The following is an 11528-nucleotide window of genomic DNA, read 5'->3' as shown; positions in this document are numbered from 1 at the left end:
ACTGTATGGGAAAGGCATACTTCAGCTCCCAGTAACTAGTCTAGTGGAGGAGTTTAAATGTACCAAGGTTAGGACAGAGCTCCTGTTATCTGGGAGTAAAGATACAGTAGTTAGTAAGGTGGTTCCAAACCCAATCAAGGGGAGAAAGTGGAATCCAAGAATGGCAGTGCAGGAGGCGGAAGCAACGCTCAGGCATACAGAGATTGTAGGTAATGTCCAAATAGGCCGGGGAGACTTGGGGCTTGGCCCAGGCAAACCGGTGTGGAGTAGAGCAGGTCCCAAGGAGAAGAGAAAGGTAGTCGTGGAGCAGGTTCGTAGACAGGAGGAAATATTAAGGGGTGCAAAGGCAGTGGCCCAGGCTAAGCAGGGACAGTGGGTGAATTGGGAAGGTGTAGACAAGAAAAAGCTTAGCTGGAAAGAACTCTGGAGCATGGAGGAAAGTAGTATTAGATTTTTGATAGGGGCAACTTATGATGTATTGCCAACTCCCCAGAACCTAAAACTCTGGGTAAATGGAGACCCACTATGTTCATTGTGTTCAGGTACTGCAACTTTAAAGCACATTCTTTGGTAAGTTGGTAAGAAGGCAAGGCAGCTTAGAAGGTGCTTGTGATTGGGAAATGCAGGTAGATTTAGGAAGAAAGCTTGTTGTTCCCCAGGAAATAGCCAGTATAAAGCTAAGGCCTGACATAGTCTTGTGGTCTAGGAGTAGAATGAAAGTATATTTCATAGAGCTGACTGTTCCGTGGGAGGCCTTAGTTGAAGAAGCATATGAAAGGAAAAAGCTCAGGTATGTGGAGTTAGGGGCAGAAGCAGAGCAGCGAGGATGGAAAGTTAGGATTTGTAGGATGTAGAGGATTTGTAGCAAGGTCTGTTGTCTCTTTGGTAAGGGAGTTAGGAGCAAGTGGACAGAGTGTGAGGAAAATTGTAAAAGACATGTCAGATGAGGCAGCAAGATCCAGTCAGTGGATTTGGATGAGAAGGAGTAATGGTAGCTGGGAGCCCAGCAGGGGGAGCACTTAGGATAGACAGACTCATAGGAGAAGCAAGGAAGAAATCGAGGAAGTGTTTTTAAGTGGGGGGTGTGGCCTGTGTGAGCCTCTTTGAGGCCATGCGGTTAGTCCAGGTGAGGTGGCCTGTATTGTTTGCTTGTATTGTTTGAATTGGTTTGTAGTGTGTCTGTGGCTGTTTAGGTGAGTTTGTTTGTTTTAGGTGAGTTGAATGGTGTGGTGTTGGAGAGTGGGGGTGGGGGGGTAGAGCACAGCCTAATCCGGCGGGGGAGAGCTAGCCCAAAAACGCACATCTCCCTGACTCTACCTCCCTCATTGTCTTGGAGAGTGGGGGAGTAGGGGGAGGTAGAGCACAGCCTAATCCTGCGGGGGAGAGTTTAGCTCAAAAAGGCATCTCTCCTTGACTCTACCTCCCTCATTCAAAATGGCCACCACTTTCTCCAATTGTTTAGGGGAGTTTGTTTGCTGAATCTGCTAGTGTGTTTTGTCGGAGTTGATGATGGTGTTGTTTGTGGTAGCATAGGCAAGATAAAGAAAATAGTTGTGGTGTGAGGAGCAGTGATGGCTGGCATTAGGGGAGTGACTCTGGGACGCCAGTGATCACTGTCTAGCCTCCTGGAGGTGTCGTGGGACCAACTAGACAAAACACTGGTGAAAGGAGGTTCCCACCTGATGACCCCCAAAGACATGTTAGTTATCACTGCTCATTAGTCTGTACAGCTAAATTAATAGTTATCATAAGACATGTTAAGCTTAGGGAGCTATTCACTGAGTCTGGTCCATTTTCTGTAGCACAAGTTTCTTGTGTTTACCTTAAATTCAGGACTCAGGGATCCTGACCCAAGGACAGATGGTGTCTTATGATGTACAAACTGTTAAAAGCCCATTGAGGCTAATTTGTGGTTTGTTATGTTGGGCTTTAAAAATGAAATTTGACTCGATGGGTGTGATGTGATGAGGTTGATGGTTCCACTTCCTGCCTGGCTCAGAGGCAGTGGGGCAGCAGCTGTTGTCACATCTCAACAGCCAAAGTTAAAAGAGAAAGACAAGAAGAGCAACAGCTGCCAACAGAAGTGACATTACTGAGGATTACATCACACACACTATCACACACTAACACACACGCACACACAGAGTTTCTTGTTTCAGAGGAACAGTTCAGTTCGAATCATTTTGTTGTCAGTTAGCAATGTCTTCTCTCTTGCTCTCTCTTTCCCCCTCTCTCTCGCTCTCCCTCCCTCTCCCTCTGCTCGGTGTGTCTGACGTTTAGTTATTCCTCTGCCTCCTGCAGTAATAATGACACATGGAATTGAAATAGTTTATTTGCTGTAATTGAGGCGAGGCTCAGTGTGTTGAAGTGCAGCTTGACTTCCTGTAGTTCCTGAGCAGCCGGGAAACTAGAGTGTCTGGGGACTGCCTGAAACAAGAGGTGTAGGAGGGAGAGATGGTTAGGGTTAGGGGAGAGAGGGAAAGAAGATATCGCTAACTGCTAAAGAAGCTAGCAGATCTGAACAACATGTAAACAACAGAAACACCAACAACAGGATATGAGACAATGTTTAGTGACGTTGTCAGACGATGTTGTGGTTTTATAAAATCAGGATTTTAGAATTGTCTGCTGGTCAACATGGAGTTTTAGTGTTTCAGTCACTGTTTCAAACTTGTTCTGTTGTTATGACAACGGAAACAGAAAACCAGCTGACACTAGCTTCAACTACTGACTGTACAGACATAGACTTGGTTAGACCTGGTCTTGTTACAGTGTATCCGGTCAAACAGTCAATATTCTTCAGTGTTATATCTCTGGAGTTTTAAATTTGAAAGCTGTCAGGACACAAAATACAAGAACAATAAACAAAAATTTACAAATCTTTAGTGATAATCACTCATTATATTATCATAGAATATATTGATATAGAAGAGCTCAGTAAAATAAAGTTTACTGTTGATACAATCAAATACAAGAGGATTCAGATCAATGTGAACTGATGTGAAGAGTTTATTTACTCAGTGTGTGCTGCAGTTGCCCTCTGCTGGACAGTAACTGCACAGATCAATATATGAGGCAGACACATCACAGTTCTTTAATTAGAACAGTTCTTTAGATCAGGGGTTTTCAACTGGTTTTGTCCCAGGAACCACCATTATAACCAAGAAGCAACTCAGGGACCACTGCTTTGGCGGATGTTTGTTTTATTTTGCACCAAGCTTTAAATTAAGGAGGATAGACCTATACAGGCTATTTATTTGCATCAGTGTATGTCTATTTATTTGCACCTTGTGCTAAAAAGAAAAACAGACAAGTGGTAATGAACGGAAATAATATGTGGGAAGCCAAGAGGGCTTATAATATTACAAACTTCACTCTCACTCTGTGGGACAAGGGCTGAGTTGATAGTTTTCTTACCCATCAGTGGGATTTCTGGGCATGGTGAGTTGCACACAGTCTGTCTATTCGTGGCAATATGGTGGATAGGCACAGTCTCATGTCACTTTCAGGCTTCACTCTTGACCTGTACTTGTTCTTCAGGTAGGCCAGTGTGGAAAATCCACTCTCACAAAGATAAGTACTTGTAAAAGGTAACAGAGAGTTAACTGCCTTTGCTGCAGGTGCTGGATATTCTGCCTGACAACCCAGGGACTCACGGTGTATCATGCAATGTGTCCAAATTATCCCAGGCGCTGCTTTCCTTATGTCCAGTCTGATAGCCACTCATTGCTCGGGCTCCATCACTGCATAACGCCACACAGTTTTGCCAGGAGATATCGTTGTCTTTAAAAAAGTTGTTAATGACTGTAAATATTTCTGCGCCTGTTGTGCGCCCTGGCAGTGGTTTACAAAAAAGGAACTCCTCGCACATAGTGCCACTGTCCTCAAACTGCACAATCGCCAGGAGTTGCGCATAATTGGTAATATCCGTAGTCTCATCAATTTGAATTGAGAATCCTTGAGCTGATCTTAGTTTCTCTATAAGCTGCGTTTTAACGTCATCAGCCATTTCCACAATCCGACGTGCGATAGTGTTATCTGACAAGGGGATGGTTTTTAATTTGTTTGCACAGTCTTCACTTCATATCCAAAGCTGCTGGCAAAATAAGTTGTTCGGCGATTGTGTGGGGTTTTTTACATTGTGCAACTCTAAGTGCCACCTGGTATGAGGCTTTAAGAGTATTTTCACTGCTTGTTGCACTCTTTTTCATGAGTGACTGCTGTCCCTTAGAAATACGCAGCATTTCTTCAAAATACTGGATAGGCTTGCCTTTCAGTGAACTATGGTGGGTCTCCAGATGCCGCGTTAGTTTTGAGGGCTTCATTGCTTCATTTGACAGGCGTGCCGAGCATATGAAACATACTGGAATCTCATCTCCTGCTTTGTTGGTGATGAAAGTGAATCCAAGTTTAATATACTTTTCTGCATCATATTTTCTTTTTGCCGGTCTCTCCCTCTTACGTTTCCTTGAGTCCTTCTCTTGGGGGGCTGGTTCTTCAGGGGGGGCGTCTGGTTCTTCAGTCTCCTCTGTAACTGTCGTTCCAGCGGAGGCTGCAGCCTCAGCCTGCTCTGCAGGTTTTTTCCTGACAACGAATCGGTCCATGATTTCGATTTACAATTTCACGGACCACTTGCAATACCGCCACGGACCACCAGAGGGACGCGGACCACCGGTTGACAATCCCTGCTTTAGAACGTTGCACAGAAATGCATCACTTAAAATAACGTACAGGTAGTTTGTTGTTTGGGAGACAACCAACTCATGGTGGATGGGCCACAGAAAGTCAAACTGTATAGATGGATAGCACACAGTACAAATAGAACCAACAACAGTAACACAAGAGCACATGATACACAATATCACCAACAACATCATAAATCACTGATTAATTTTTAAACCAAAGAATCATGTTTCCCCCTGGGATAAAGCTTCAGCAGAGAGAGTAAGTGGCTGACATCAGGAGATCCTACCAGTGTCTGAAGGCCAGTCTGAAGGACAGTACAAGAGGCTCTGACTACGGCAGCACAAGAACCAGATCCATAGAGGCAGGGGTCTACCACAGCAGGAGGACCTAAGGTGCAGGCCCCCGAGTCAGTCCAGTAGGGTGTAAGATGCTGGGACACTGGGACAGTGAACAGGAACATCTGTGTACAGGATGGATCAGAAGTCCCCAGGTCCTGATGGGACAACAGGACTGAGATCCTGCAGGAATCCAGGTTCCAGACTGACGAACAGGTGCTGGTGAACCATCAGACCTGGTGGTGGCTGACCAGGAGCAGATGAAGGAACAACTGGAACAGATGTGGAGGGTGAAGCGCAAAGTGGTGCCAGTGGTGACAGGAGCATTCGGGGCTCTGACCCCCGGACTGGGAGAGTCAATCAGACTCCAGGTAAAGGTCAGAGGTCAGAAGAGTGCAGTCCCACGAACAGATAAGATACTGTGTGTTTGTGTGTGTGTGTGTGTGTGTGTCATTATCGCCATGGAGATGAGATGATGGAGGTTAAAATTAATGAGTTTGTTTCTGCTGTTCAACTTTTAATATTCAAACTGAGAAACGAGAAAATCAGACACAGATTTGTAACATACAACACACACACACGTCATCAATATACAACACACACACTGATAAAGCAGCAGCAACAGCAGGTTTATCTCATTATGACTAGTGGTACAGTGTGATACTGTTAATACACAGTTGATGTGTTAATGATGTTAACAGTTTGAGTTCATGTGTTTGTGTCAACACGATAAATGTTTAGATAAAGCTGTAAATGCATGAACTCTACAGTCTAATGTTGGTGTTCTCCATACATCACTCTTCTTTATTCACCAGATGTTTACAGCTGTCAGTGTCATGTTTCATATGTACACAACATTACAATCATTCTCTTCTGTGTTTCTAATGTAGATGAACAGGGATGATATTCTGTAAATGGAAAGTAACCAAGAACATTCACTCAAGTACTGTACTTAAATGACCTATTGCTACATAGCTAACATTAGCATTAGCAGCTGTTCACTTACCAGTCTAGAGGAAACGTGAGTTATTTAACGAGGTGAATCAGATCAGCCTGTTGTTGTCGTCTCTGTGTCAGGTGGTGCTGAATTTATTCAGTTTCCTGTGATGTAACGGTGTTAAATGTCTGACCTCAGATCAGTGACAGCTGTGAATAAATTCACAAATCTGAGTTGAAAACATCTGACTCTTTTTCTAAAAGTGGCTTCAACACTTTACATGTTTCCATCAGTTACGTGTTTCCTGTTCATCTGATTCCTCACTAGAGTTTACATCATTTATCGATTACTGTAGATTTCCTTTATGACTTTGACAATGATTTGTTCTTCAGCTGTTCTGAATCAGTCGTCCTGATAAACAACATTTAAACAATGTAAACAACCTGCTGCAGTCTCGTAGAAAACAAAATGATTTCTGTTCTGTGATCATCTGCTCTCACTGTTAAAACCTGTCTGCTTTTAGTTATGTTACATTCAACTTTATGAACTCACTTCAAAGTTTAAACTGCATCATCCGTAATAGATGAAGGCCCAAACAATAAAACAACAAACATGTCAACTGAACCGAAACAACAAGCGATTACTGTACAAAGACGTGTGTGTGTGTGTGTGTTCCATGTATATCATCACCCTCTGTGTGTCAGTGTTAAATTACTTTTGATTTTCCAGTACAACATCAAAAACAAAGTTTTGTGTGTCACCATCACTTTGTCCGTCATGTTTTTACCTCACAGTACATTTTGAAGCTCTATAAATATTATTATTTGGGTGTTAATGTTGAATGGAGGTGAAAACACACACACACTCCATGGTTGTTTGTTCGGTTCATGTTTCTGTTGATTTAATCATCAAGTTTTCTGCTATAAAACCACAAACCTATGAACTGCAAAGATCACAACACACTGAACAACTGAACTCAGCTCAGATTAAACAGAACCTGAACCTGAAGCAGACCCTGAACCAGAACCTGAACTGAACCCTGATCAGCCATGGACAGAGGTAAGACATAAAATCTGTGGTTTTATTAGCTCTGTTCAGACAGGACCCATTTAATTTTTCATGGAATACATTTATTTTATTTTATTTTAGTTAGGGACTGAACATTTTGGTGTCCTATATGAAATGTCATCATCTATCAATAGCAGAGGGCTGTGGTTTTCAAGAATCAGTTTAACTAACCCTGTAGTCTGTGTCGTTAGTCAGATAAAGTCTTTTCAACTGAATTCTCCGACTTCCTGTCTCGTATTTTTCCATTTCATGACAGACTGTTGTTCAGCTAAACCCATGGCAAGTAAACTCATACATGCCCTAGATTCTTTGGCCTTCCTCGCACTACAAATCAGTTTGCTGAAGCCTATCAAAGAAATGCCATTGCAACCTGTTTACTGCTGCTGAACTTCTGCTGAGCTCAGATAAATTAATTTCTCTCTTCCACTCCCCCTGCTCAGTTATCCTGGACTCGGTTGCCCCTCAAATATAAAAATCCCAAACTCAAATCCCATCTGTGGTTGAACAACTGAGCTCATTCTCTTAGGAAGGCCTGCTCAAAATTGGCTGTTTCTAACAGCTGTCATTCCACCAGCAAACATCTGGATTCATAGCCAATAACTAACCCAAATTGTGTGAACTGGTCCAGATCTGGATCCTGTGAGCCAGTTTCAGGGTGTACATTATTGTTTCTTATTACAGGCTTTCTTTTGCTAAACCTGCTGACAACATGATTAGTGATGAGGACACACCTGAGCCCATCCAGTGTTACCTGTATCCTGATGCATGGAACATAATGTACATGACTCTTACACAGTGATGTGAACAGCAGGTTAATGATGCTACAGCAGAGAAAAGTACCTGGAACTTTAAGGGCCTAAAGTCCCAGGAAGATTATGCAAAATCATTACTTGACATAACATTATTCAAAGCACTTTGAGGACATAACATGAACGAAAATACGGGACAAATTGCTTCCCGTATATATTCAATACAGGATGCAGCATTTTATTTTCAAAAATACGGGACTATCCCGTATTATACGGGGGGAGACCCTAGCCACTCCAGTTGTTGTGGTCCTTTATTTTTTTGAAGTCCTGTTTCAGTTTTTTTTTTACCTTATCCAGAACCTGTTTCGCAATGTGGAAAATGTGTTTGTATAATACACGGACTTTTAAACATGCAGGTGAAATAAAAATGCAGCAAGGACTCGACCAGTCAGAAATGTTAAGCACTGCAGACCACACCCCCCAAAGTTCCTGAACCTTTGGAAAGTACTACCCCCCGACCAGGTACCTTTTTGGGGGTCGATCAATTACCCTGGAACTAAATTTAAACCCTGGTTCTAAAGGTTCCTGGGGAAAGTTCCTACGGAGGAAATGCGGCTAATGATATGGTTATTATGGGAACTAAAAGTATTGAGGCTTGACAGACTTCAGTGATGTGACACTCCACTATAGCGTAGTATGACATCGCCAGGTTTAAAGCTGCAGAGTAAAGATGAAATGAAGTATAATAAACATGAATGTGAGCATCAGTAATGACTGTCTGACCTTCACCTGTCTGTCTCCCTCTCAGTTGTCCTTCTGCTGTCAGTCCTGTCTCTGGGCGTCTCCTCTCAGCCAATCACAGACAGCCAGCATCTGTTCTCCATCGCTGTCAGCAGAATCCAAAACCTCCACCTGCTCGCTCAGAGACTCTTCTCCAACTTCGTAAGTTTCCAGCCCGACAGCAGCACTGTGTATTACTGTGTATTACTGTGTGTATTACTGTGTACCTCTATGTATTGTGTTTGTTAGGAGAGTACTCTGCAGACGGAGGACCAGCGTCAACTCAACAAAATCTTCCTACAGGATTTCTGTAACTCTGATTACATCATCAGTCCCATTGACAAGCATGAGACACAACGCAGCTCTGTGAGTATACTACACTGCAATGCACTGTACAAAAGAAAACCACAGACAATAAGAATCACACAGCTGCCAGTTCTCTGTAGATACGGAAAACTACAGTAACTTTTAAACTGCAGTAACATTTAAAATCAGTTACATTTAAACTCAGGAACCGAATCAATTGTTGTACCTTCTAATCTGACACATCAGATGCTTTGTTACACAGAAACATCTGGGAGGGCTTTAGTGGAAACTGTTTGGAAGGCAGGAACTTTCAAAAATAACTGGCAGATGATTGGATGAACCATCTGTCTATCATCATCTTTCACAGGCTAACTTCGACCAATCAATTCAGCATCCTTCCCATTTTTTCACCACCAGCGGAGCCGGTTGGTAAATCAAACTCCTGCTGAATCCAGTCAGGAATCTCCCGTTCTTTCAAAGAAGAAATACCAGGAGCCACTATTATTAATAACAAACAGTCACTTCTCGCTGTCATCACACCTAAGACCCGCCCATAGCTGCCAGTAGCTCCTCCCTCATAAGACGCTGATTGGTAAAAACCAATGTGGTTCAGACATAAGCAAATAGCTTGGAGCCTGGCAAGATGGATTCTCACTGCTTCGCAAGGTTAGGTACCCTCAGAACGTTGGGTCCATTCATTGTTCTGAAGCTCTTTTACATAAAGCATCATGATTTAAAAAAAAAAAAAGTATTAAAAAAATTATTTCAGTAACATTTTAATAAGCTGTAATTAAGGAGTTCTTTTTTTTTTTTCTTTTTTTTTTTTAAGAATTTTTTGGGCTTTTTGTGCCTTTGATGGACAGGACAGTAGAGACACAGGAAATGGGGAGGCAGAGAGAGGGGGAATGGTTTCAGTTAAAACAGAGCGACCTTCAGAATGATTTTGAAATTTGTTAGGGTTGTGTTGTTTCTGAAGCTATTTCCTATCAATTGACTTGTTCTTGATCTCCTATTGATTGATTGGTTCTTGATCTCCCGTTGATTGACTGGTTCTAGGGTCTGAAGCTATTACTTACTGATTGATGGGTTCTTGATCTTCTATCGATTGAATGGTTCTAGGGTTGAAGTTATTACCTATCAATTGATTGGTTATTTATGTCCTGTTGATTGACTGGTTCTAGGTTCTGAAGCTGTTATCGATCTCCTATCGATTGGTGGAGTCTTGGGAGTTCTCCAGTCGCTTTCTGTCTGGAGGTTCTGCTCTGAGGAACCAGATTTCACCCAGACTGTCTGAACTCAAGACAGGAATCCAACTGCTGATCACAGTGAGACCACACACAGACATAAATCACACTGTACACACTGACCTGATCTAACCAAGCGACCACCAACGATCTGACCACCTGACCCCGCAGGCCAATCAGGACGGAGCAGAGATGTTCTCTGACGTCTCGGCCCTCCAGCTCGCTCCATATGGAAACTTCTATCAGAGTCTGGGAGGCGAAGAGTTGCTGAGACGAAACTACGAATTGCTGGCCTGTTTCAAGAAGGACATGCACAAGGTGGGAGTGCGGGGTGGGGGTGGAACAGTGGGAGTACAAGGGGGTGGAGGGGGAGGAAGAGGGCGTTGTGATGATCTAATGATGATGATGTCTGTGTTTACAGGTGGAGACGTACCTGACGGTGGCTAAATGTCGGCTCTCTCCAGAAGCTAACTGCACCCTGTAGCCCCGTCTCTCCACAGTGAAGCCTGTCGTTGATGATGTAATCCTGTATGTTCTCAAGCTCCGCCTCTATGTTAGCATTAGTGTTTACCTCTGTCAGGTGCTGAAGTCCAAACTGATGATGTCATAGTGATGTCATACATTCAGCTTGTGAAATAAAGTGTGTTAATTCATTTGTGTCTTCACTCTATTTCTTGTTCATGTCCTCAGATTTATATTTTTATTTTCTCATTTTCACTAAGACCTGGTCTGTGATTCTGGAGTTCCTCCTCACCACAAACATCAATAAGAGTTCTGCAGGGAACGTGTCGGTTCTGTCTGTGACAAAAAAAAGCAAAAAAACAAAAAAACACGTACACAACAATTAAAATCATAAATGAAATTAGTTTCCTGGTGGTCTGTGTGGAGGGTTAGTTCTGCTTCTGACACAAACCATGGTGACATCTTCAAACTGAAAATCACCAGAGTTACAGCTTTTGACTGTTAAATGATTAAAACATAATGAAAATAACTTACAACTTACAGATAAAACACAGAACAAGGTGTCAGTCAGCAGTTATGGAAAACGGTTCAATTTAAATTAGATTTGCTAATTAATTCCTCATTATTTATGAGTGGAGACTTTTATGTTCGCCTTCAGACACGGCAGTTAATCAGAATTAATTAATTAGAATTGCAACAATTTAACCCAGTGTGTATTTAACTATAGTGTACTCACTCTAAGATTACATAGTTCTTTCCATAAACTTCCAGTGAGATTATTAGAAATAAGACCTTTAAAATTGAATTCATTTATATATTTAAGATAAACACAAGAAACTTGTGCTACAGAGCACAAGTTTATCTTAAATATATAAATGAATTCAATTTTATATATACTTGGAAATGTTTGTAAATCGTTGTCAATACATTGTCAATATTTCCTTATTAAATTGTCATTATA

General features: G+C 42.2%; 1 protein-coding gene across 1 annotated transcript; it reads left to right on the top strand.

Annotated features, from left to right (window-relative positions):
- Nucleotides 1-6858: 6858 nt before the first annotated feature.
- gh1 (growth hormone 1) lies at nucleotides 6859-10758 on the top strand. Its single transcript, XM_056401706.1, has 6 exons — nucleotides 6859-7017; nucleotides 8584-8717; nucleotides 8805-8921; nucleotides 10043-10186; nucleotides 10277-10423; nucleotides 10527-10758. Exons 1-6 carry the CDS (start codon nucleotides 7008-7010, stop codon nucleotides 10587-10589), a joined length of 615 nt encoding a protein of 204 aa, XP_056257681.1. The 5' UTR covers nucleotides 6859-7007; the 3' UTR covers nucleotides 10590-10758.
- Nucleotides 10759-11528: the final 770 nt, after the last annotated feature.

The sequence above is a fragment of the Seriola aureovittata genome, chromosome 17 (assembly GCF_021018895.1).
Source record: "Seriola aureovittata isolate HTS-2021-v1 ecotype China chromosome 17, ASM2101889v1, whole genome shotgun sequence".
In the NCBI taxonomy this organism is placed as follows: domain Eukaryota; kingdom Metazoa; phylum Chordata; class Actinopteri; order Carangiformes; family Carangidae; genus Seriola; species Seriola aureovittata.
Note: the sequence above shows the minus strand (reverse complement) of the source record. Positions and strands in the feature narration are given on the sequence as shown.

Excerpts from the sequence above, each read along its gene's own strand:
- gh1 (XM_056401706.1), top strand. Across the intron at positions 8,718-8,804 it reads AGAGACTCTTCTCCAACTTC|GAGAGTACTCTGCAGACGGA; the intron begins GTAAGTTTCCAG and ends TGTGTTTGTTAG. Across the intron at positions 10,187-10,276 it reads GAATCCAACTGCTGATCACA|GCCAATCAGGACGGAGCAGA; the intron begins GTGAGACCACAC and ends CTGACCCCGCAG.